At 27.1% G+C, this 26,583-nt stretch overlaps 8 protein-coding genes across 9 annotated transcripts in view; 5 read left to right on the top strand and 3 right to left on the bottom strand.

Annotated features, from left to right (window-relative positions):
- Positions 1-2,841: 2,841 nt before the first annotated feature.
- Positions 2,842-3,855, top strand: Nd-13a (NADH dehydrogenase (ubiquinone) 13 kDa A subunit). Its single transcript, XM_074253062.1, has 3 exons — positions 2,842-2,999; positions 3,272-3,448; positions 3,661-3,855. The coding sequence occupies exons 1-3, from the start codon at positions 2,865-2,867 to the stop codon at positions 3,727-3,729; spliced, it is 381 nt and encodes a 126-aa protein (XP_074109163.1). The 5' UTR covers positions 2,842-2,864; the 3' UTR covers positions 3,730-3,855.
- Sys1 (Sys1 golgi trafficking protein) lies at positions 3,652-5,327 on the bottom strand. The gene is made up of 3 exons (XM_074253061.1): positions 5,042-5,327; positions 4,568-4,746; positions 3,652-4,494 (listed from the first exon to the last, which is right to left on the bottom strand). Exon 3 carries the CDS (start codon positions 4,404-4,406, stop codon positions 3,924-3,926), a length of 483 nt encoding a protein of 160 aa, XP_074109162.1. The 5' UTR covers positions 4,407-4,494; positions 4,568-4,746; positions 5,042-5,327; the 3' UTR covers positions 3,652-3,923.
- A 252-nt stretch (positions 5,328-5,579) lies between these two features.
- LOC141533942 (uncharacterized) lies at positions 5,580-8,664 on the top strand. The gene is made up of 6 exons (XM_074253059.1): positions 5,580-5,798; positions 6,493-6,585; positions 6,676-6,830; positions 7,783-7,930; positions 8,039-8,346; positions 8,478-8,664. Exons 1-6 carry the CDS (start codon positions 5,728-5,730, stop codon positions 8,591-8,593), a joined length of 891 nt encoding a protein of 296 aa, XP_074109160.1. The 5' UTR covers positions 5,580-5,727; the 3' UTR covers positions 8,594-8,664.
- LOC141533947 (uncharacterized) lies at positions 6,837-13,968 on the bottom strand. The gene is made up of 4 exons (XM_074253063.1): positions 13,599-13,968; positions 7,276-7,398; positions 7,054-7,196; positions 6,837-6,996 (listed from the first exon to the last, which is right to left on the bottom strand). Exons 2-4 carry the CDS (start codon positions 7,392-7,394, stop codon positions 6,887-6,889), a joined length of 372 nt encoding a protein of 123 aa, XP_074109164.1. The 5' UTR covers positions 7,395-7,398; positions 13,599-13,968; the 3' UTR covers positions 6,837-6,886.
- Positions 9,000-10,980, top strand: LOC141533941 (U5 small nuclear ribonucleoprotein 40 kDa protein). Its single transcript, XM_074253058.1, has 5 exons — positions 9,000-9,201; positions 9,321-9,450; positions 9,813-10,126; positions 10,296-10,734; positions 10,831-10,980. The coding sequence occupies exons 1-5, from the start codon at positions 9,079-9,081 to the stop codon at positions 10,887-10,889; spliced, it is 1,065 nt and encodes a 354-aa protein (XP_074109159.1). The 5' UTR covers positions 9,000-9,078; the 3' UTR covers positions 10,890-10,980.
- LOC141533943 (serine/threonine-protein kinase RIO3) lies at positions 11,308-13,089 on the top strand. The gene is made up of 4 exons (XM_074253060.1): positions 11,308-11,529; positions 11,652-11,836; positions 12,009-12,100; positions 12,722-13,089. The coding sequence occupies exons 1-4, from the start codon at positions 11,438-11,440 to the stop codon at positions 12,998-13,000; spliced, it is 648 nt and encodes a 215-aa protein (XP_074109161.1). The 5' UTR covers positions 11,308-11,437; the 3' UTR covers positions 13,001-13,089.
- A 271-nt stretch (positions 13,969-14,239) lies between the features above and the next one.
- On the top strand, positions 14,240-21,362 carry LOC141533724 (uncharacterized). Of its 2 annotated transcripts, XM_074252749.1 has the most exons (5): positions 14,240-14,430; positions 14,493-14,544; positions 15,411-15,623; positions 16,398-20,769; positions 21,308-21,362. In XM_074252749.1, exons 3-5 carry the CDS (start codon positions 15,421-15,423, stop codon positions 21,332-21,334), a joined length of 4,602 nt encoding a protein of 1,533 aa, XP_074108850.1. In that variant the 5' UTR covers positions 14,240-14,430; positions 14,493-14,544; positions 15,411-15,420; the 3' UTR covers positions 21,335-21,362. The 2 variants fall into 2 exon arrangements, with proteins under 2 accessions (XP_074108850.1, XP_074108851.1); XM_074252750.1 differs by lacking the exons at positions 14,240-14,430; positions 14,493-14,544 and adding an exon at positions 15,141-15,293.
- A 2,280-nt stretch (positions 21,363-23,642) lies between these two features.
- Gaba-b-r3 (gamma-aminobutyric acid type B receptor subunit 3) overlaps positions 23,643-26,583 on the bottom strand; it is a 49,622-nt gene continuing 46,681 nt past the window's right edge. Inside the window, exon 18 of the mRNA XM_074252515.1 lies at positions 23,643-25,966. Coding sequence (XP_074108616.1) covers positions 25,179-25,966 — 788 coding nt within the window. The 3' untranslated portion in view covers positions 23,643-25,178. The remainder of the gene's footprint in view (positions 25,967-26,583) is intronic.

A 26,583-nucleotide genomic window follows, 5' to 3' on the forward strand; every position in this document is an offset into this window, starting at 1 on the left:
CAGCCTCACCCTTACTCAGCCGAGCTTCGAATAAACACCCTCGTGGCCTTCAAGCTTTACAACCCGGCGACGATCTACCCTCATGACACATACACGTCACGTTTTCTCATTTTATTGTTTATTTTTTTGACAATATTAATTTTATTATTGATTTTCGGATTAGTCGGATTAGTCGGAAATTATTTCTTCATTTTTTATTAATTAATCGTTATTGTTTGAGTTTTTTAAGGGAATTTTTTTGTTAAAAAAAATTTTTAAATAATTAAATTTATTGTAGAACTAAATTTATTAAGCTTCTAATAATTTAAAAAAATTTTTGTAACAGTTAAGGGGTTACATGAACAGAAAATTAAGTTCATTTGAGCCAAAAAAATATTTTTCTTCCTAATTATTTTCTTGAGCAAAAAAAAATTTTTTTTTTTAAATTAAAAAAAAAGAAATAAAAATAAAAAATTTTTTTCAAAATTTTCATTTGTTTGAAAGGAGACACTTGGGTCTATTGAAAAAAAATTTTGAAAAATTCCAAATTTGTCAAATTTTGAATTTTTTTAATTCTTTAAAAATGACATAAAAATTTTGATTTAATTTTTTTTTGTATAATATTAAGATTGTAATTTTAAGCATTAAAAAATTAAATTCAAAAAGTCTAAATGTTAAATCTTAATTTACAAAAATTTTAAATAATGACGGAATAATTAATTAATATAATTAACAATTAATAGATGTGTTAAATATATCTATAATGGCTATTGAAGAAGAATTATGAATGAATAGCGGATAAGAAAATCAATTATTCATATGTGTTGGATAATAATAAATTATGGAACAGTAATTTGCATGAAATAACCGAACATAGATGTTTTGAATAATAATACATATCCACAAATGAGTTAATATAATTTATTATGGTTGATAGAAATAATATATAAATGTAAATATTTATTGAAACAACTATTTATTTAAGTAAGGAGTTATTTCATAAGAAGAAATTCAAGATGTAACGAGATATTTATCTTTTCAAGTGTCCAAATAGAAGTAGGGCATGTTATGTCTAAAAATAAAAGATTTAACGGGTAAGAAATGTTTATTGATCCTTAATTCAATTGATATTTATTTTATATTTTTACCAAAAAAATTTATTTAAGAAAAATTTTTTTTTAGGAAATTTTATTTCTTCTTTGGTAATTTTTTTTATAAATTTTGGCAATTTTTTAAATCAAAAAAATTTTTTTAAATTTACTTGTTTTGTTTTCAGGTTCAGGGTGACTAATTTTTTATAAATTGGACAGAGAATGAGTTTTAGAAATCTTTAAAAATCAAAGTGATGAAATATGGGAGAAATAAAACTCGAAGTGAGTTTAATAAATATATCCAGACAAAAAATGGGATCATAAATCAACCCCCTTTTTTGTAACTTATAGATATGGACTTTCAAGAAAAATCTAGGCGGTTTGATTTGTAAGAATTATTATTTTTATAGGATGAAAAAGTGGAATAAATGTTTTTGATGCTTTTTAATGAACAGTATGAATGAAAAAGCGCAAAAAAAAATTTTTTTTTTATTATTATTTCTTCAATATTTTTAAAAATTATTTATTCAAAATTTTTTGTAAAAAATAAAATTTTCACAAAAATATTAAAAAAAAAAAAAATTTTTTTACAAAAATATTTTAAAAAAAAATTTTTACTAATATATTGCAAAAATAAATTGAATAATTTTTATAATAAAACTACAAAAATAAATATTATAAATTTATATCTTCGCGTTAAATATAAATATTAAAATAAATACTTAGATATTTTCGTGAATTGAGTTAGAAAACAGTACGACTGGGTTGTACGAGATTGAGTAGTGTTTTTTTATAGCCAAAGAAGAAATATCATGCAGAATCCACGAGGGTGAACGTGTATAATATCCAAGATAACTTGTATGTCTCCTTTTAGCTTTTTGTACCGGAACCAATAGATACCAATGAACATTATCCACCCTTATTGTTCTATATATATGTGATGAGTCCAGGAATACTTAAAAGTGTTATTAGTAATTTCCCCTGGGTAATCATTTTCTTCTTTTCTTCTATACTAAAAATATACATATATATAGAATGTGTTTAATGGGCAATTTATTGTACTTTACGTAATCACCTTTAAGTTCAAGCGAATTAAAACCATTTATAAATTGTTACATATGAAATGACGTTCAATACTTTTATATTTACATTATTGACTTATTTATTTCAATTCAGTATAATTTATAATAATAATTAATCCTAAAATTAAAAAAATTGACAGTTGTCAGCTACATGGAAAGAACAAGATAACACTGAATATCATCCCATATTATACTCAGTGATATCTGTGGTGAAAAAAAAAAATTTCAGATAGTAGCTAATATAATCCAGATTATATTGGGTGATATCTGGATAATACTCTAGATTATAATCTAGATTATACTCTCTATAAGCTAGATTATACTCATTATAATCTGGGTTATACTCATTATAATCTGGATCATAATGGGTAATATCTGGGATTATACTCATTGTAATCTGGGATTATAATCATTGTGCTGTGATTATACCCAGTATAATCTGTGATTATACTCAGTATAATCTGGGATTATACTCAGTATAATTTAGATTATACTAGATGATTTTACTAGAATGTAAAAATCTAATTATTATTATTATTGATTTTTTTTTAAGTTAATTTTATGCCATCTGTTAAATTTTTAGAACTGATTTTTTAAATCTCTGATTTTTTTTTTTGTTATCAACTTCTATCTTACCAACTAAAAATATTAACGATTGTAGATGTCGCTTTTCCAGATTACCAGAAAATAGTTGGAGTAAAACAGAGCAAAAATGGCAGGAAAACAAGTCTGTTGTTTTTTGAGTAACTCAAATAAATTTTTAAAAACAAAATTACCAATTTCAAGTGTTATCACTCGTAGTAATGCTTCATGGGAACCCAAAGACACTGTTACTCACACAGGACAGGTATGCTATTTTTTTTTTTTTTTTTTTATCAAAAATCAATTTGTATGTCTTTTTGGTTACGTCAGTTGCAACCTTTTGTGTGATACTGAAATTAGCAGACATCGGAAAATTTTTTGAAAAAATATTTTTAAAAATTCACACTTACAATTTTTTTTAATTTCTACATGTGAAATTTTTTCATTACAATTTTATTGTTTTGAAAATCGAAAAAACGGTTAAATTTAGTATCATCCTTTTATTTTTTGACAATAATAAAGAAATTTTTATTCTAGAAATTCGATCCTGAGGACAGAAGATTAGTGCGATTTGTTGACAGGCCCAAGGAGGTTAATGAAAACTGGGCGATCAATTTAATTGATGATATTCCACCTGAGCCCAAACTTGATCGTGTTGTCGCTTGTGATGGAGGTGGTGGACCATTAGGTCATCCTAAAGTTTATATTAATTTGGTAATTTTATAATAATTGAAAAATTAAATTTTTATCAAAAAATTTTACATTTAAAAAAAAAAAAAAAATTTTTAAGTAAAATTAAAATAAATTTTTTTTTTACAATTAATTTATTTTTAAAATATTCTTACATTTTCTGCTTTTAAAATTATAATTATATATATATATATTTTTTTTTTTTAAATAATTACTAATTAATAAAAATAATTTAGGATAAACCTGGAAATCATGCCTGTGGTTACTGCGGCTTAAGATTCTACAAAGAAGACCACCATCACTAATCAATCCCGTGTAAATAAAATAATTCAAGCTGAAATAAATTCCCTAGTAAAAAAAAAATAAATAAAAAAGCATAGATATATTATGTACAAGTGAGTTAATTTAATAAAAATTTATTAAACTCTTAATTTACAGATTAATTAGCATTAAATAAATAACATTTAAAAAATAAAAAGCATCATTTAAATAATAATTATTACAAGGCTGTTTTTTGACTATTCATACCGAGAGGTATGGCTTTAAATTCTGTTTTCATACACAAAAATTCACCACAGACGCACATAATTGTCGTCGAAACAATATTGAGACACCACCAGCTGAAGGTAGTAGGAAAGCTCGAATTGTAAATCCAACAACACAGTAAATGGATCAAGTGAGCTGTGCAAGCAAAGTCCAAGCATTGTTTTGTCCTCTGCACCAGCCACCACAGCGCCAATGATCCGATCAAAGAATTTATTATAAATACAGCGATAACTAATCTTCCTCCGTGATCACGCACGTGGATTTCTTTGTATTGAAATGCATAGTCCAGAGACTTTGTCTCTCCTAACAACGTGGTCAGTATCCAAATCCATATGCCGAGGAAAAAATACATTACTGTTTGCACGGCTATTATTTGTGATATTATGAGAATTGGATCCCAAGTTGTCTTGCGAAACTGCCCCGTTAAATTATTCATTGTTGGTATTTTTTTTTTTAACAATTAAGTTTTTAGTAATTTTACTTCATAGTCTTCAGTAGTTGTCATAAAGTTATTTTTCTTTGATCTGAAAATTATTATGACACAATGGTGTCTGCAAAATTTAATATCATTAATAAATAGTTAAATTAAATACTCACTTTTAATATCAATAAAATATTTCTTAACATTTGAGTTAAAAAAATATATTTTCAGGTTATTACTCCAAAAATGATTAATCTTAATCATTTGCTCTATTATCTTGATCAAAAATAATTTACTCTCTTATAAATCTTCTGATAATTTCATCCAATATTTTTTTTAATTGCACTCTTTATTTCTGTGGAAAAAAAAAAAAAAAAAAAAAAAAAATATTATTTATAAATTACTAACAATAATTGAAAAAATTAATGACACTGAAGTTGACAGGCATACAAATTTTTTTAGAATTTTATAGCAATAAAATTATTATAAAAAAAATTAAATTAAAAAGTTTCACATGTAAAAATTAATAAAAATTACAAGTGAAAATTTTTAGAAGCATTTTTTTATTATAACTAATTTGTTAAAAAAATTTTTTAAATTAACAGCTGACTGCTAACTTCAGTATTATTAATTTTACTATAATTACTTACCAAGTCTTTAATTTTTTTTTTTTTTTAATTTTATATCCAAATAATCTCATTAAATTTATCACAAATTCTTAATTAACCTAAATTCTAATTTTTGATGAAAAAACAGCTGACTTTTTTATTATTTACAATTTTATTCACTCCAAAATATTTTTATTAATTTAAAAATAATTAATTTTACAAAATTGACTTGTTAAACACACATTTTAATTATTTACTTCTTGACAAATAATATAACCAAGTAAACAAAGTCAACAAATGACGTTGACAATGCTCTAAAGGCGAATTTTCATCTAAACAAAATAAATATCACAGTTAATTTTTTTTTTGCCTCATCAGCTGTCAAAATATAATTTTGTATATTTTATTAAGCATTTTTTTATTGTAATTGATTTGTTGAAAAAATATTTAAAATTAATAGCTGACGGCTTACTTCAGTATTATTATTGTAATTAAAATTAAATGCGACGCAATACATAAAAATAACCTTCAAGATGTCTTGAAGATTTTATATAAAAGTCATATTTGTGTCAGCTGTTTGAATAAATTGAATAACACGAGGTTAAGGTAGACTTATAATAATAATAATAATAATAATAATATTAGTTCCTGGGTACATTTCACTAGTTCACTGTGTTCACTGGTTAATGACATAATTTTTGGATAATTTTCATCATTTTTAATGCAAAATGCCGTTTTTTCGAGATTTATTCCAAAATTTATTCGGTGGAAGCCTAACACAGGATCACGACAATCGCAGGTAATTTTTTTTTTTTATTAATTATTGATTAAAAATTAAAAATAGCAATTAACCAATAAATTCTTTATATTATTGTGAAACTAACGATCAGCTGTTAACTTAAAAAATTTTTTTAATAAATTAATTAATTAAAATTAACAGCTGATAGTTGATAATTTTACAAATTTTTATAACAAATAAAATAACAATTAAGTTAGCTGTCAGCTGTTAATTTAAAAAAATTTTTTTAGTAAATTAATTACAATAAAAAAATGCTTTTAAAAATTTTTACTTGTAATTTTTATTAATTTTTACATGTGAAACTTTTTAATTTAATTTTTTTTATAATAATTTAATTGCTATAAATATCCAAAAAAATTTTTATATCTGTCAACTTCAGTGTTATCAAATAAATTATAGCAAAAAAAAAAAAATTGACATTTAGAAATTTTAAAAAACTACAAATGCAATTTTTTAAAATAATTTTTTTGGAGCAAATTTTTTTGTTAAAAAAAAAATTAAAAAATTGTCAAGTGACAGCTAACTTTGATGTCATAATTAATTACAATAAAAAAAAAATGATTAACAATTAAATAATTTTTTAAAAATTGCATTTTTTTTTAAATTTATAAATGTCAATTTTTTTTTTTTTTTCCTCCGTATTTTTGGTTAAATAAATTCTAGAATAAATTTTTAACAACTTTGATTTTTATAGATTTGATGATCGTCAACACTCTGGTAACGAATTTCGAAATCCTATTTGGCAGAATGATGAGGAAGATGGTGATGACTATGTTGATGAATACAGGTAGTAATTATAGATATAAGTTTATTGAGTAATAAATAAATCACTTGAGTTGAATAAAAATAAAAATAAAAATTTTGATTGTTATTCGAGAGGATTTAATCAAAGTCCAAATGGGTTTCATTTCCAAATCTTTACAAATCCTTTGGAAATGTCAAGATACTTTGAATCGCAAATTGATAGTATGATGAGGGATTTCTTCAACTTCAGTTTCAATCAGGATTTTGCAGCTGGTGAAGCCATTACTGGTAAATAGTTTAATTTAGTTTAGTTTATTAAGTGAATTATTTTATAGTTTACTGTTTTACGTATCCATAAAATTAAATGAAGCATGACATTCACATACAACTTGAAACAAGTTGTTCAAATTTTCCGCATTGTCAGGTGTGATTTTTACTTCAGTAAAAACACGCTCTGAAAAAAAAATTTTTAATTATTTAAATAAGAAAGTATTAAATTAAAAATTCTTACCTAAAAGATTAATGTCAATATCAACCATAATATTAAGACATTGCTCATGTGCTTCTTTGTCTTGCGAGATATTGGGAAGAAGAATTTGAAAGTATCCAAAGGAAAATCCTTTCTGGGTAATATTATTTATCCATACTAATTCTCTTGAAAAAAAAAAAAAAAAATAAGTAATACAGTACATTAACATTATTCATATTGATAAATTAGTTTTATGCAGCATACTTAGTAGTTACATAAAGCGTTCCTTTTCCTATTTCTTCATCATTTACAAAAACATTGGTATTTTCTTCAACAAGCTTTAGATTTTCTTCAGGAATTTCTATTTTACGAAAATGTAACATTTTACTACAATTTTTGTATTAAAAAAAATTAAATATTTTATTTTAGTTAATATAAATTATTTAAAAAATTTTCTGAAGTAACGAACGTTAAATCGTTAAGTAAAATTTATATCTTTAAGTTCTTTAAATTTATAGTTTCATAAATTAATGATTAATAGACAATTTTATTTTTGTAATAAGATATGACATGTATTATCTATTGTTCTATAATTTTATATCACTTTTTATCTTCTTTTGTGAGTATGATACCGCATGTATGTTCAATAACGTCAATCAGTGATTTTAACAGTACATTGTGGGAAAAAAAAAAAAATATTTTTGAAGCTAATTTTCGTGATAGTCAAAAACTTCAACACAGTTTTTCTAAAAATTGATTTATTGATTTCAGATCATCAGAATAATTTGCCTGAGTTACTACCGCCATCTAATAAAATAAAATTAAGTCCACGTGATGAAGTTTTGAAACCTGGTTATGATTTTGCTTCTGAAAATCCTCAAGATAAAAATTACAAAATTGACAAAGATTTGGATGGAAAGTAATTATAAATTTTTTTTAATATTACTATGTTAAATTTTTTTCAATTGAGTATTATCATTTTTTATTTTTATTTTTATTATTACTGCTGACATTAATTTTTTTTCAGAATAAGCGCAGAAAATTTTTCACGGATTTGGAAAGACGTGGATGAAACCCAGCTAGCTCCTAACAATAATTGTCCCGTTGTACCCCGAAGTAAATTTAATTTTAGTTCATTTGGAAAATCTGTCACCTCGCAGACAATAAGACGCCCAGATGGAAGCGTAGAAGAACGCCGAAGTGTTACTGACAGCGAGGGCAATTGTGAAACTACTATAAAACGCCAAATTGGAGATAAAATTTACACGAGCGTTACCAAGGGAGACAAAAATGGAGTAGAAAGAAAAACGGAGAATTTTGAAAATATCCCTGAAAGTAAGTTATTAATTTGATATTTTAATATTCAAAAAAATGTGGCAAGTTTTCAAAATTTTTAATCATAATAATTAATAATAATAATAATATTTAATATAACAATAATTAAAATTTAATTTATTAATTTGCAGGTGAAGTAAAAAATTTCGATTCAAATTGGAAACCCATTGAAGAACCAAAAATTGATTTGGAACCACTGAATAAATTTCCTTGGGAACAGTTTTTTGATTTTAATCCTAAATTGTAGTCATGTAGATTAAAAAGTATCTGTAGTTAATACATACTGATAATATTAAAAAATAAAATTATTTAAAGAAATTTTAATGGAGTACTATTAATGACATTTAACTTAGCAGTCACTTAACCATTTTTTAATTTTGTTTAACAAATAGATTTTTTCCAAAAAAAAATTTTTTTTTTAAAATTGCATTTTTTATTTTTAAAAATTTTTCCTTCTCAATTGTTTTTTTTTTTTTTTCTACTTTTGTGTCATAATTTATTTGTTTCAAAATTTTTTTAATTTTCAAATGGACAGACCAAAGTAAAATTAATTTAACCGCGCTGATGGAAAATACAAGTGGCGCCAACTACAGGAATTTTTTTGAAATATGCGCGCGCACATAGCCTATATTTGTAATATTCATCAACGTTGTGTTGAGTTGTGTTTATAACGTTTGCTCACAAGTTTACAATTACTAAATTTAAAAAATTATAATTAAATAATTAATAAAAATGCCGGGAGCGGATAAAAGAAAAGCTGGAGGTGGTGACGAGATTTTGGCTTTAGTTCCAGCATCAAAACGCACAAAAAATGAAGTTGTTTTTAGCAGCCGGGAAAAAGCCGTCATTCAAAGTGTAATTATAACCTATACTCTTTGTTGAGTATTTACTAAATTTATATCAACAAAAACAATTGTTATTTCAAAAGTAAAAATTAAATTTGGAATAAAAAATTAATATTAATTTTATTTCAGGGTCCACCAAGAACTTCCTCATTATCTTCTCCAATTATGTTGCTGGAAGGACATCAAGGTGACATATTTTCTCTGGAGTTTCATCCAGAAGGACAGTATTTAATTTCTACAGGTTTTGATCGTCAAATTTGTAAGTAATTTTTATTATTTAAATTAAATATTTTGCAAAATTTAATAAGAAAAAAAAATTTTTTTTTTTAAATTTACTCTGATAATTTTATTTAAAAATTTTGTAAGTAATATTTTTTATAAAAATTAAGTTAGCCGATATCTAAAAATTTATAGAATTTTTTTTATTGAAAAAATTTTTTTATTTAATTTTTTTAATAATAATTTAATTTTGACAAAATTTTTAAAAATTGTCAGATGTCTGCTGATTTCAATATCATGTTAGTTTTATATCTAATATATGATTTTTTTTTTTTTTTTTTTTTTTTTAAAATTAAAATTCTGATTTTTTTTTTAAATTAAAATTCTGATTTTATTTTTCAGATATATGGAACGTTTATGGAGAGTGCGAAAATATCGGTGCAATGTCAGGCCACAGTGGAGCAGTAATGGAAATTCACTTCAGTCCAGATGGTAATTTTGTTTACACAGCAAGTACTGACATGACTCTCGGGCTCTGGGACTTTATTGCCGGTACTAGGGTCAAGAAATTAAAAGGACACAGTGGGTTTGTAAATTCAGTGGGTGGAGCGCGTCGAGGACCTACACAATTGTGCTCTGGTAGCGATGATTGCACTATAAAAATATGGGACCCGCGTAAACGAGGACAGTGTAAGACTCTCGAGAATTCTTACCCGGTAATTTATTTTTCTATTTATTAATTTATCAATAAATTAATTTATTAATTATTCAATTAATGAATTATTTAATTAATAAACAAATTAAATAATGAATTATTTAATTAATAAATACATTTATTGACTTGTAAATTAATTAATTGGTTAATTAATTAATTAATTAATTTAGGTGACTGCAGTAACATTTAACGACACAGCTGAGCAAGTGATAAGCGGCGGCATTGACAACGACATTAAAATTTGGGATCTGAGAAAAGATGCAGTGCTTTACAAATTAAAAGGACACACTGATTCAATAACCGGACTGAGACTAAGTCCCGACGGGTCTTATATCTTGTCAAATTCTATGGACAACTCACTTCGTATTTGGGATGTCAGACCGTTCGCACCTTTTGAGAGGTGTGTTAAAATTTTTACAGGACACCAGCATAATTTTGAGAAGAATTTATTGCGCTGTTCCTGGTCTCCAGATGGCAGCAAAGTCTCTGCTGGATCTAGTGACAGGTTCCACTATATCTGGGACACCATCAGCCGGAGGATTCTTTATAAGTTACCCGGACATAATGGGAGTGTTAATGCTGTTGATTTTCATCCCAAAGAACCAATTGGTAATTTTTATCATTAATTTTTTTTTTTAATATTATTTTTTTTTTTAATAATTTTTTTTTTGGTATAAATATCAATTGATTATTTTTTTGTTACAGTGTGCTCAGGTTCAAGCGACAAACAAATTTTCTTGGGAGAAATAGAAGCGACAAATTAAAATAAATTTGTCATTAAAACATAAAAAAAAAAATTTTTATATATAATAATAATAATAATAATAAAATTAAATAAATATCACATTAAAGTCAGCTGTCACTTAACAATTTTTTTTTTAACAAACAAATTTAAAAAAAAAAGAAATTTTTTTTAACAAAAAAATTTTTTTAGAAAAATTTTATTTTTTTTAAAAAATTTTACTTTTTTAAATTTCTACCTCAATTTTTTTTTTTGTCAATTTATTTATGAAAAATTTTATTAAAATTGTCAAAATAACTGCTAAATTAATTTAAATAAATAAATATAAGTCGATAAAAACAAATCCTATGTTACTGTACTTATACCAACTTGTACACAAAAATAATTTTGTAAATATTATTGTTGTTAATGTAGACGGCGTAGTAAACAGTATAGTAAATTTATATTTAACCTAACTATTTTGTTTAGATCACCTCTACATTTACAAATATTTTTAAACTCACTGTGTTCATTTGTATTATAATATTTTTAAAAATTATTATTGTAATTTTAATTATTAATTAGGAAGTAATGGCATCTCCGTGGGCTCCCATTCCTCCAGCAGAAGCAGTAAGCTTCAATCAAATAACTGCCGAGCAGTCTTTCCATAAAAAACTGGAAAAGTATGTTAATTTTATTTTTACTCATAACCTTGGAGTATTTTTAATTAAATTAATAATTTAAAAATTTAATTTATTAAAAAAAAAATTAAAGTTTGATATTTAATAATTAATTTTTGTCTCAGTGAATTTTTAAAGTATGCGGATGAAAAAGTTACTGAAAATCACGTAACTTTCGAGGACGTTGATATTGAAGATGACAATATCAATAGCGATAGAGTTATTGCGCAATTACTGCAAAATCAATTTAACGATGAGTATGATTTAATGCTTAAACGCACTGAGGATAAACTTAATCGAGGATCCAAAGGTATATTTTTATTTTATAATCATTAATTTTATTTATAAACTTTGAATTATTTATTGACTTTTTTTTTAGGTCACTTTTTTTTTTTTATTGTCAACGATTAATTTTTATTTTCAATGAAAATTTATTTTTTTAGTTAAAATAAATTTATCTTGATAGCAAATTATATTTACAGTTGGTATATCATTCGCTAACTTTCGTACGAGTTCAAATTGTCCTGACATAGTTAAGCAAATCGATGAAGATCGTGAATTGGATCATTTTGTGGTGAGTCATATAATATCATGAAGATATTTTTGAACAATCTATTTATTGATTTTTTAAAGCTGTGAAATGAATAGAAAATATATATAATACTAAAGTCAGCTGACTGTCAATTTTTTAAATTTTTTTTACAAATCAATTATTAGCAATTCAATTTTTTTTTTTTTTTTTTTTTTTTAAATTAAATTACAAGTAAAAAAAATTCAAGTATGATTTTTAAAATTTTCTACATGTGAAATTTTTTCAATAAAAAAATTTTTCAGATAGCTAATTTAATTTCCATTTTACAAATTTTTTTTTTTTAATTTTTGTAAATTAATTGTTAAAAAAAATTTTTATTTGTATTTTTCGGAGTTTTCAGCCGTGGAATTTTTTAATAAAAATGTTTTAAAAAATTTTAATAAAATTTTTCTGTAATTTAATTGTTGTAAAAATACAAGTAAGCATTTTCCGACGTCTGCTGATTTTGGTATCATTTCCTATCTTTAAAAAAAAAAATAAATGAATAAATAAATGAACTTGTTAAAATAATACACTCATGTAAAAAGTGACCCAAATAAAACCAATATTTTTATTACATAAATTAATAAATAATTATGTACTAAAAAGATTGATTGATTGCAGGAAATCGAGAAGGAATATGCCTCAATTCCACGGTGCGGCTACAAGAAATCAAACGCAGGATCCGAAATCGTGACGAAGCACGACATCCTGATGTCCTCGAGAATAAATGCTTGTCGAGTTCTGGAATTCCCTCCTGGAATATCCACCGGAGACACCGGAGGCTTCGACGTTAAATTGAATAACAATGTGTTCAACTCATTAAGAAATCACAGCCATGCACATTGCGCTCGTGAGAAAGCCAAAGTGCGCCCTCACAAGCAAAATCAATCACTGAAATAATTTTAACGCCTCTAAAAATATGGAACTAATATAAAAAAAAATTATACCTGAATTGATTATCAATAAAATATATCAACTATGAATTCCAATATATGTCTTCTTTATGAAAATTAATTTTGCAGTTTTTACATTTTTCAGGATTTTTTTTACAAATAATCGCAAAAAAAAGTTGACGTGTAGAAATTAAATAAAATAAAAAAAAAGCAATTTTCTAAAAATAATTTTTTGACCAATAAACAAATAAATTTGTTTGTTAATTAGAATTGAAAAGTTGTCAAGTGTCAGCTGTTTTTAACAATAATAAACGCCGACATTTTTGATTTTTTTAAATTTAGTAAATTAGAACTAAAATTTTTTTTACATTTAAAAAGATGAGGTCGAATTCAGCATACAGCTAATTTTTGAGAATTTTCAGATTAATTTTAACTTAATGGTTGTAAAAAAAAAAAAATCTAAAAAATTCCATAGAAAAAATTTGTGAAAATTTCCATGTGCATTTTTTATACTATTTCTTCAGTAACAAATAATTTCTTTATGAATTATTAAAAAATTGTCAGATGTCTGCTAAATTCACACTTATTAAAAAAGTTGTACTTACAGTTCTTAAAGTTTTTTACAGATGAAATTTTTTTTTGTAATAATTTTTTAAACAAAAAATTTTTACACATCAGCTGACTTCATTGTAATCCATCTTCAATGTCTTTAATTCAACGTGTTTTTTAATTCACTGTTAACCACTTAAATTCTTTAATAATCAAAATAATTTAAATACTCTTCAATGTCATTTCTTCTAGCGATAAAAATCTTCAATTTCTCGCAAATAGTTTTAACGCATGAAGTCAACTATTGTCTAAAAAAATACAAGTGGCGCCACGGAAATCGTAATTACGCCCTCTACAACTATCAAATTTAGAACTTACAAATAAACTAGCGCGCTCTAGTGGACAAATTAATATTCATAATTTATAATTGTCATTTTTTGTGAAAATTTCTCTTTAAAAATTATTTTGGAATTTAAAAATTTTATTTTTAAATTAAAATACTTTTAAAAATTTTTTTAATAAAATTTCAAGTACAAAAATCATAATTGAAATTAAATAAATTAATAAATCATGTATAGTTTGTGTAACTTCTAGTAGAGCGCGCAAAGATCGCTACTTTGTTAACTTTGTTACCGACCAATCACACGAGAAGGTTTATTCTATCGAGTAAAAAGCTATAAGCAAAAATAAACAAGTATTTGTAGTCATAACCGCTAAGATCCGAGTACTTTAGCAAGTACTTAAGTATCTAAACAGTTTTAAATAAAAAAAACTATTTTTTTTTTTAAAAACTCACCAATTGTTCCTTTTTTTTTTTTTGACAAGTTTCTTCAGGATTTATCCAGTAAAATAATGTTCCACTGCAATTGTTTTCAACTATCAAACGTGGTAATTATTCTCATTGTTGTTCGCCAAATTTGTTCAATTATTAATTGCAATTTTTTTTTCAGACAAACGGAGTAACTTTTAAAATTTATTAATAATTAATTAATCAAAAAAAAGGTAAGAAAAAAATTATTTTTTGATAATACTGAAGTCAATTTTAAAAATATTTTTTTAATTAATCAATTACAAAAAAAAAATTGCATGAAAATGAAGTTAGCTGACATTTCAAAATTTTTAGAAAGTGCAATGTTTTAGAAATTTTTTTTAATTGTAATTTAATTAATAAAATAAATGAGACAACTTTTTAATTTTCTTTAAAAAAAAAATTATTTTTAAAAAATTGCATTATAAATTTTATTAATTTTTAAATGTGAAACTTTTTAATAAATTTTTTTTTTTTAATAATTTAATTGCTAAAAAATTCTAAAACAATTTTTAATGTCTGTAAAACTTCAGTGTTATTACTTTTTGTTAATTGACACTGTTAAGAGTTTAATCACAATTTTTTATTTAAATATTCAGTAAGAAATTAATCTTAATTTAATTAATGACATATTTTTGTAAAATTAATAATAGCAAGTGTGTGTTTATATTTATAAATTTATCTGATTGGTCGAAAGAATGTTAGGACACGGAAATAGTGCATTCATTGGCCAGTAGGTTGCATTTCACTGATTGGTTTGGAATGAACATTTCTAACCTGTCTTTACATCCTACAATGGGCAATTTTTGGTAAAAACTAACATAACGCGCTGAGTTTCCGGAGTTCATTAAAAAATTTTAACAATTAATAATTTCAAGTTTTCAATTATTAATTTAAATAAAGTTAATTATTAAGTTGCGCGGGAATTATAAATATACAACAGGTAATTTTATAGTTGTTTGACAAACAATTGTACATTTAATTTAAATGAAGATTAAAAGAGTTTTTTTTAATTTTGAGGTTATAAAATTTTAGTTACTGATTTTTTATTGGTTTGCAGGTTAAGCAAAATGACGGAGTTTGCGAGGACAGTGCCCAGGATCAAGAAGTCAAAATCGACCTTTAAATGGGGTCAACAGTATTACACGGCGCTGCAAGATGCTGTTTTTCCAGTTAAACATAATTTGTATTCCACTCCGGAGATTCCTAGCAAGTTGGCGGATAATATTGATGTTAAGAAAGGAAAATATGCTTGTAATCAATGTGGTGATAGGTAATTGTTTTTTTTTTTTTTTTTTTGTTTGTTATTTAATAATGTGTTTTATTTATATTTTTGTTTTTTCAGGGTGTTGATTATTAATCACTTAAATTTAGTATTTTTTTAATTAAAAATATTATTTAAAGTCAAAAATTAAATGAAATTTATTTCAAGAAATTTTAATTAATTATATAAGAAATTTTAATTAATTATTTAAAAAATTTTTAAAATTTAAATGAATTATTTAAGAATTTTAAATTCAAATTTTACAAGTGAGAATTTTTAACAAATTTCTTTGCACAGTAAAAATTTATCTAGGTGGCGCTGCACAATCAGTAATTATTAGAAATTTTTGTATGAGAAAAATTGAGTCGCGTTATTAATGCCAAAAGGGCGCATGTCAACATTTACGCCCTTTTGGCTCTGCCGAGCCAAAAAGGCGTAAAAAAAATTTATTTTTCACTCTAACTAAGCTAAAAATGTTTATAACATTTAGATCTGTAAGAAAAGTGAATAAAAATTTTTTTTTGTACGCCCTTTTGGCTCTGATAAATTTTTTTTAATTACAAAATAACAATTTTTTTAATAAAAAAACATTCCTGGGACAGCAAAAAACATTCTTACAGAGAATTACTCATTTAAAAATTTTTTAACTAATTTTATTTTTGAACTCTACTAGTTAAGAGATTTTACGACAAAATTCCGACTAAAAATAGCAAGTAGTATGAAACTCCATGCTCAATAAATTTATTAAAATAAAAATATTAATATCAAACTAATTTTTTCCAGTTTCCACTTCCAAAGCAGCCTTGACGACCACATGGCAAGATACAGTTGGATCCTCGGGTACTGGTGCCGCCACTGTACAAAATTAGAGTGCACACACCAAAAAGCTCCCCAAAGTAACCCATCTTCAAGTATCTCTTGCGCGGATTGCAAAGCCGAGTTGAAGAAAAGATGCGCTTACTTCAAAGCTCGCGGACTAACCGGCGGCGAGCGGGTGGGTAAAATTTTAATATTCTACAACCAATGTCAATTTTTCGGGCATTTAAAAGACCACGGAATAACAGCAGTAGACATGTGCGACATGATGCTGATGCCAATTCCGATGACCATCCAATCCGACGAGTACGCTCAGCTGGACAGTGTCTCGAGGACACTGTTCGAGTGTATGTTCATAAAAAACATCCACATAATGGACTGGCTGCGCCTAGAGAACGTAAACTTTAAATGGTGGACAGTAACAGGCTCTGACGACAATGCAGTCGGTAAACTAATCCGACAACACGAGTTTGACATTGTCAGGGCCAATAGACTGATAAAGTCCGTCAAGGACCATGAATTGGCCGCTATTAATAACGTCCAAGACCCTAAAGAAGACAATGACAGCAATAGCGATAATTATTTAATTAAAAATGAAGAGAACTCTCCAAAAGAAAGCGATTTAAATGAAATAGAATTCGTTGATTGCGCTTCGCTTGATGATTCTTTAATGGCTGAAGCGCCACCTGCTTCAGTTCCTTCTGTTGTAGTTAAAACAGAACCCCCTAGCTCGGAACCGAGCACTACCGGAGATTTATTGAAGGTAATTAATAAGCCTTCTGCTAAATTAGCAAACTTGGCTGATATTAATAGCATTAATTTAAACAGAAACACCGTGACTCATTTAATAAACCGGAATTTAAAAATTTCCTCTTCAAATACCCTTCAGACAACAACTCTGTCGAATATTACCGGAGCGGGTAAGAAGAACCAGATAATTATAATAAATAAGAACAAAGATAATTCTGATAAGTCAAGCGAGGTTAAGGCAAACGTACAAATTTTGTCTAACAGCGGGCAAGACACTGTCAAGCTTTTTAAACAAGCCGGTGGTGGCAGGGTGTTCTTCCAGCCGGGAATGAAGCCTGTAATTCTTAAGCAAGTGCCCAAACCGGTCAATGCTTCAAAGTTAGACGGAGAAAAAAAGTACACTGTTCCTAAATTCAGCGTGGTTAAAAATAAATTAAAAATCTTGTCGGGTAATTCAGTTCCTGTAACTTTGGTGACTTCTGCGCAAATGCTAAAAAGTGTGTCTACTTTGACCACAGCGTCCTCTACGCTGTCAACGCCATCTGCGGCAGCCAAGCAAACTGTCTTGCAAATTAGGGACGGCTCGGGGCTTAAGACTATTTCTGTAGCGCCGGACAAGTGCACTAAGTTGATTCCCATGGAGGCTCTGCATAAACCCAAGGAGGTTTTGCAAAAAGAAATGGAACTTTTGCAGAAAAAGAACTTGGTTGCTTCTGGACAAATTCGCCAGAAGTCTTTGATTAATTATACGCCTCAAGGTCAGACTGTTCAGTTGTCCTCGATTCCTAAGGGCACTAAAATTGTCCAGACTATTCAAGGCGGGCCTAAGTTAGTTCCAGTTAGTCAAAGCTCGGTTAAATTTCCAAGAACGGTGCAAACTTACCAGAGATTACAGACAGTTTCTAAAATTGGGCAAAATTCCCCGCAGACTTTGCAGAAAGCCACTACGAATGTCGCTAAAATTGGGAAGACATTGCTGAAGCCTATTGAGAGTCTGTTGAAGCCAGAGGCTCAAATTAAGGAGTTGGATAAAAAGATTGAAGAAGATCCTTTGTCTTGTGAGGCTTTTCCAGCTGAGGTTCAGAAAGTAGACCGAGGCCCGAGTGTTCTAAAGCTCTGTGCTCCAGACAAGAAGCAAAACACCGTCCGGGCTTACAGAGAAGCTATGATCTTGAGCTTCCAGCAGTCTCGAAAGCGAGTTAAGCCGCTGATTGATAATATAATCGAGACGAATGAAATTTATAAGAAGACTAATATTGACGTTCACAGCGTTAAAACAGTGAATGAAATGGCGCTGAGTAAATTTAAAATCTACTTGGAGAATGATCGAAATGTAAAAATGACTGATGATGATAAGATTAATGAAGAGCTTCACTATCACTCGGACAATTGGGAAGCGAAAGCTGATAACTTTAATAAATATTGCGAAAGGTGTCACTTTAAACTCAAGCCTGTTAATTACATCGTTGGTATTTCTGAACCTTCTGAGCAAGAAGACATTTATTGCCAGTGTTACAACCACGTTTGCCATTTATGCAACGCTAGGCAAGGAACTCTGGCTCGGTACAACGTCCACATGTGTTTCCACATGAAGGAATTTCCTTACACGTGTCCCGAGTGCTTTAAAAAATTTCCTTCGATCCAGCATTTGGAGATCCACATTTGGCAGCAGTGCTATCACATTAAAACTCACCAATCTTGGACTTGCAATGTCTGTGAAATCGAGGGCTTTTTAACCAAGGAAGATTTGGCAAGGCACTACTTTAAAATCCACTCTCGAAGCGTGTGCTTCTGTAATTTATGCAGAAAGAAGTTTGATTCTTTCAGCGAATTCCGGGCCCACAACAGCGAAGTCCACGGGATCATCAACACCCAGTTCAGCAACGCAAGCCGGCTGATCAAGTGCAACTTCGGAGAGTGCCTCACCAAGCCCGAGGCTTTCAGCGAGCACGTCGCAGCGCATGTAACTGTTGACAAAGTGACGCACTACATCTGTCCGTTCTGCAATTTTTCCATGGGAGAGATTTCGATCAACGGACATTTGATCCAGCGGCATGTCTTCAAAGCCCACCCGGAGCGGCTTAAAGAGGTGATAACCAGCGAAACTCTTTCCGTGTTTGTTAAAATGAACCTCGTGAGCCCCGTGGCGCTTGACAGACCCCCCTCGCCGAGTATTAAAATTGTTAATGCGTTTCCTATTTCTTCCAAGGCGTTTAATCAGCAGGTCAATGCCAATTCCGTGGAGATCATCAACCGCAGAAGAGACTCCGCTATGCCGATTAAAATTATTGATGTTAGGACGGAGAAAGCCGACGAGCCGGTTAATCACAAGCTTGAGGAAGCTGAAGAAATTATAGAGCTACCTGGATCTTCGCTGAAGATCATTGACGTCACTTCTATGTCCAGGGCTTACAGCAGCGATGAAGATGATGACAAAAATAAAATGATCAAAAATTCTATCGAGAAATTGTCCAAGCTTGGAGTTTCTTTGTCGGCGATTAAGAAGAACGACAAGCCGAAGAAAGTTGAAGATGTTGGGACTCACGATGAAGTTTCTATTATTAATAATTTTAGCAGGAGAAAAAGCTCCCCGCCGCCGTTAGTTTTGATTAATAATGTTAATCTTCTGGAGCTTGATAAAGAGGATGATAAAAAAGATGTCGTTCAAATTGAGTGTGTTAAAGACAACAAGGTGATGATAAGAAATGATTTGTTTAATCTTGAGGGAGTTTCTATTCAAAGAAAATCATTTGTAAGGATAAAACAACGTCTGGCTATGAATGGGCCGCTTTTTAAAAAAGAAATGGTTCATTATAATTGTCATTTGTGCGGAGAATTAATTAATACTAATTGGTATGTGATTAATGATCACTTTAGAGAGTTTCATTCAGCGGGATATAGAATTGTGAGTATGACACCTTGTTTAAGAAGACTTACTAACTTTGAAATTATGAAGTACACGGGGATGAAGCGGAGTAATTCGGATTTGATGCTGACGCCCAAAAAACGCAGACGGGGAAATTACGGGCCGTTGTTTAGCAACGGAAAGAGACTCGTGGATAAATTTGGAGGGAATAATTTGGGGTTTTGCGTTACTCAGGAGTCTCTTCAAGATATTGAGGGGAATTTTAAGTGCAAGAAGTGCAATTGCTTGTTCAAGGACGTTAATGTTTTGAGGGAACATTTGGCGAGTAATCATCGGATCAGGGGACACTATTTGGTTTGTTTGGAGTGTGGAGATAATTTTATTGTCGCTTCCACTCTCCAGATGCACTTGAAGGCTTTTCATGGGATTAATGATCCCATTAGCTACTTGCAGAAGAATACTGCGTACGCGCCTGACGCGCTGGATGAAATTGAGGAGCAAGATAAAATTACTGAGTCTAATCAGTGCTATGTTTGCTTTGCTGTTTTTGAGAACAAACTCGCGGTTGATATGCATCTCAGGGTACATGGCATGGCTTTTTTGAATAGAAAACGCATTGAGGCGCGCAAAGCGCTTAAGTGTCCCCAGAAGTTTAAAGCCGCTAGTCCTACTCCGAAGCCAGAGGAAATTAAAATTGATGATTGTGAAGATGATAATGCTAATGTGAGTATTTTGACGAGAATTTCGAGACTACTTGCATGATAAATTGAGTGTTAAAAGGTTAAGGGCCTATTGGAAGGGTTAGTTGGTATACATCGCGTTACAGATGCCATAGGACGTACCAAAAAAATTTTTTTTCGGGAATTGACGTATTTTTACTTGAAACGTGTAGAAATGCAAAAAAACATTTTTCTTCAAACTAAAAATTTTTTTGGACTTAAAAAAAATAATAGAATTTTTAATATACGCCCTTATGGCATCCAGAGTGGGTCCCGGGAGCCGTAAGGATGTTTAAAAAAAATTTTTTTTCGGAAATCAAAGTATTAAAATACCAAAAAATTTTGATCAAAATTAATTTAAAATTAAAAAAAATTTTTTTTCATCATTTTTATGCATTTAAAGTAAAAATACATTGCATCTCGAAAAAATTTTTTTTTTGTACGCCTTTATCCCCAATATGTCTACGAACATGCCCTTTTACCTATTGACACGTAAAATGATTTTTTTATTTTTACTTAATTTGTTGGTTAAAATTTTTCAGGTTGTGTCTATGAGCGGAATGGTGTAATTGCAATTAATACGGATCATTTCTTTTTGTAAGTTTTATTTTATGGGTTATTATATTTATTTTAGGCAACTAATTAATTTTTAAGTATTTTATTTTTATATTAATTTATCTTTACACAAAATTAATTAAATTGTATAATTTTAAATAATCTTTGTTTATGATTTTCTTTGAAGAATTAGATTAACGTATGAGTGAATGTATGATTAAGTCAATTCATTTCATAAATATTCAACTGCATAAATATCCATTTTTTCTTCCTTAAATTATTCATTTTTTTTAATGACGTTCCGATTAATTGTACAGCAACAATATTTTTATTTGTAAAACAATAGCAAAAAAAAAAATAACGAATTCATCCATTTTTTTTTTTTTTTTTTTGTAATTAATTTCAATATTTTCACTTCGGTTGATCCGATAAAAGTCACAAATATAATGACGAATTATTAAAAAGATAAAAAACAATTGTTCATTATTTATAAATTAATTTAGGTCGATTAAATTTAATTGTTTCTATTATTAAGAGGATAATTATCTCGATTGAATAAACAACGCATTATTACTTTTATAGAATTTAATTTTAATAACTAAAAATGAATATAATAGAATATTCCTATTGTATAAATAATTAGATTTAAAATAATGAAGTAATCATTAGCAGCAACTCGTCTTGTATTGATTTTTTACAATACTGCTTTCTATATTATCTTTTAATCTCCGTCATAAGTAATAATGTTTATTAATAATTAAGTAATAATTATTATTTTTTTTTTATTTCTTCTTTAGAAAAAAATAAAAAAAAAAATGTGTAAAATAATTTATAATTTTTAAAAGTTAATAACTTTTTTATAAATATCTATAAGTAAAAACTAAGGCTGTTGCAAAATTATTAAAAATGAATTTAATTGTTTGGTAAATTAAATTCTTTGTATCTAGAATTTTAATCAACTACTGAATTATTTTTTTATAGGTAAATATATTATTATTTATCAATATTATTATTATTACAATTTACTTTGGTTATTGTATGTAAACAGTATGTAAAAAAAGCTTTTAAAAAAAAATGCTAATGTACAGGAAAATATTGTAATAAATAAAAATAAAAAAATAATTTTTATCATTATTAATTAATAAGAAAATACTAGTGTAAAACCCATAAAAATTTATAAAATTAATAAATTAATAGTATATGAGGAATTAATCGTTGAAATTTTTAAAATGAAAACAAAATATAAAATTTTTTAAATTTAAATTCTTAAATTCTCCCGCGCAAATTAAAGACATGCGCAAAAGCCACAATTATGGAGACTATACACTATAGTGTATAGTCTCTGTAGTGTATAATGTATAGTCTCTATAGTTACAATAAAATATAACCTACGTGACTGCTAGTGAACTAGTGGGGACTTTTATTTTGCAAACTGAGCACCGCGAGCATTTTTAAAACGAGAAACAAAGCCAACTCCTGGTCTTTGTTAATTAATTCGACTTCGGCGTTAATTTAACGGGCCCGTGTCGTGTTAAAATCCCTCATCTTAATTTTGTCTGCACTTTGGCGAGAATTCGGTCAATAAGTAAATTAAAATCTCTTAAACATTAATTTTGCGCATTTTACCCTAAGGGGGATAAGACTGAAGTTAGCAGTGCAGCTGTTAATTTTAAAAATTTTTTTAATAAATCAATTACAATAAAAAAAATGCTTATAAATATTTTCACTTGTAATTTTTATTAATTTTTACATGTGAAACTTTTTAATTTAATTTAATTGCATTATTATAAAATTTTAAATTAATTTTTAATGTTTGCCAACTTCAGTGTCATGACGGGAGACTGAATGACGTTAGTTTAAATAAATTAATGTAAATTACGTTAAATAAAATTTGTGAAAGTGTAAAATTTTGGTGTTTATAAAGGTGAATCTTAAAATAAGTGAAATCTTGTTCGAGTCAGTGCATTTAATAAATTAAGCAGCCCAAATTCATCCAACTCCATCCGCTGCAAGGATCAACCAAAGGGCAAAGGGCCCATTCAAGTAAGTGCATCTTTTTTTATTAAATATCCGTGGAAAGCTATTTTTTTATTGTTTTAATCGGAAACTTATTATTTTTCCCATCAAATTCAATAAAAAAAAATTTTTTTTCATTAATTATAATCTCCTTAAAAAAAAAAAAAAAATAAATAAATAAATAAATAAATAAATAAAAAAACAATAAAAAAATAAATAAAAAAAAAAAAAAAGGAAGAAATGAACAAATGCAAGTAAAAAGAGAAGAATATATTTACATACATGTATATTTTTCGATTTGTCATTTCAATTGATATAATTAATATTAATTAATTAATTATATTTATTGCACAATTATTAACAGTATACGTTTAGTTAAATAAATTATAGTTAATTAATAAGTAGACATCATTCTTAAAACATCTATACACAAATATATGAAACACTTTACTTTTAATATGTAAACACTCAATAAACCACAGGAAAAACATTATTATCACTTTTATTAATTTTAATCGTTATTTTTGAGACAAAATAATTAATCAAGATGCAGTTTAATACTGTTGACATTGTTAACAGACGCAGGTACTAGAGAATAGACGAGGGTACTGAATAACAGGACCATTTTTACATTTTTTAATCCATGCTCAATTCTTTTTATATTTCTTTATTATTCTTGCAGTTATTTATATCTACTTACTCGAGTATTTTATTATTGCGCTATGATTCAAGTAATTTCGCTATTAGAATTGGTAGTTTTGCATTCAAATTTTTTTTATTTAAAAATTTTTGTATTTCTTCTTTATATTTTCAAATTAAACTTTTTTTTTTTTTAATTTCTTCTTTGTATTTTAAAATTTTTAATTTTTATATTTCTTCTTTTTATTTTTTAATTTTTTTTGTCTTTGTATTTTTTAATTTTTGTCTTTTTAAAATTTTGTATTTCTTCTTTATATTTTTAAAATTAAAAATTAAAAAAAATTTTTTTAATTGAAATTTTTGTGTTTCTTCTTTGTATTTTTTAATTTTTGTATTACTCCTTTGTAATTTTTAATTTTAATATTTCTTTTTTACATTTTTAAAATTAAAATTTTTTTATTTCTTCTTGACATTTTTAAATTTAAAATTTTCTTATTTCTTCTATATTTTTTTTTATGTATCATTTTTAATTATTTAAAAATGAAAAATTTTTTTATACACTGAAAATATTAATTTAAAAAAAAGTCTACCTAACTGGCCAACAGAGAAATTATTTACCTCAATTTTAATAATATTTAAAAAAAAAAAAAAATTATAAGCATGATAATAATTATTTTTGCAAATCCACCAATTCTCAATACCCTCAAATTTAATAGCGAATAATTACAATCTTATTTCTTATAATATTTATTGCCAGACAATTCCCTTGAATATCAACCTGAAGCGTTTTTTACTTCCCTAAAATACTCCATTGGTCCCGATAGTGATTAAAACATTTCATATTTCATTTGGCACATTTAAATAAACTATATAGAATATAAAAACTATTATTTCTTACTCTCTTTATATCTTCAATCTTTAAATCAACAATTTATTAACAATTAACAATTAATAAATTTACTTTCGTCCAAAATAAATATTTATTGACTGTTAAAAAATATTTAATAAAATTTAATCAATTAAATAATTGTCTTCAAATAAATTAAATTGTAGTTTAGAATGGTAATTTTTAGCAATTGATCATTACTTATTACAAATCGACTATTATTTATTACAGTTAACTTTTTTCCGTGTACAAATAAAATAAAAAAATTTTTTTTTTTTACCAGAGTAAGAAATAATAATAAAAATATATTTAATAAATTATTGTGTATCATAATTGCGATCAGACAAATCACAATTAGATCCAACGGCAGCATTATCATCCTCACTTATACAACCTTGCCTATTATCACTATCATCACACCTTGATTGATAAGTATTTTCAATTTCAACAATAACAGTCTCTACATCTCTATTAGAAGGTTCTCCATTATCATAATTATTATAATTATCAGTATAATTGCTTAATGAATTATTTATTTGATTTTCTTCCTCAGCCTCGGTATTACTACTCCCCTTAGGCGTTTCATCAATATTATTCTGAGCGAATAAAATATTTTTGTCCCTAAAGAGTTCGCTGAAATCACAGGCGAGCAAATCATCAGCTCTGACATCAGAATCAGCCGGAATAATCAGTGACTGTTGATTATTTCGAGGATCATTGTTAAGTTGTCGTTGTCGCTGTCCTCGAGCAGTGTTTGCTAATTCACTCAGGGGAATCCCAACTTGGTGCGTCGCCCAAACGTCGTAATTAACCGCGTAACTGTATTGTCCCAATAGACTGTTGCTATTATTATTGACATTAACATTATTATTATTATTATTAGTAGTATTATTAGCATTTAAATAAATATTGACGTCAATATTACGGCGCGTTGAATTTTGACTTTTGGAACGCGATGCGTCTTCCATGGAGTGCCACCGCAGAGGCTGAGACGCGTTGACATCCACGGAAATAGTGTTCAGGCTAGTTGCTGGCATTATTCGGTGCGGAAACCGTGGAGATCCTCGAATCTTCTCACGGGATGATGTCTGGCTTGCATTTGCTTCTGGAAGTTAATTAAAAATCAATTTCCGAAAACTGGAGTAGAATTTCCCGATTTTTTTAATTAATTATTGATTTTTAAATTAATTAAGGAAGTCCTTTCGCTCCAGTTGAGTCGCAACAGCTGTAGTAGTCAATATTCGATAGATTAAAATAAAAAACCCACAAAAATTTCTAAATTAAAAAAATAAATAGCAAATGAGGCATTAATCGTTGAAATTTTGAAAATTAAAAAAAAAATAGTTAAATACAAAAATTAATTTGACTCTTATAAATTAGCTGTTAGTAACCTGTCCGTGATTTGGCAACGCTATATTTCGGTTGCTTACATTTTCATTTGCACAATAGAACCTTAACCACGTTTAAGTTTTTGCAGTCAGTGTAAATAAATAAATTAATTAAAAATGTTTAGTCATAAAAGCATAACATTGTAATGTCTCATGGCAAGAATGCTAGTATTTTTTAATTATTGTTTTATTTTTCAATTATCAAATATGAAAATTTGTTAACAATAAATTAACTAATAAGTGTGAATGAAAAACATAAGTGCGTTAAAGTTTAGTGTGAATTTATTGAATGATTTGAAGCTCGCGCGCTACGCAACGTTGTCAAATTTTCTGA

The sequence above is a fragment of the Cotesia typhae genome, unplaced genomic scaffold, assembly GCF_013202065.1.
Source record: "Cotesia typhae breed Kobodo isofemale line unplaced genomic scaffold, CoteBio_Ctyphae scaffold_121, whole genome shotgun sequence".
Taxonomy (NCBI): Eukaryota; Metazoa; Arthropoda; class Insecta; order Hymenoptera; family Braconidae; genus Cotesia; species Cotesia typhae.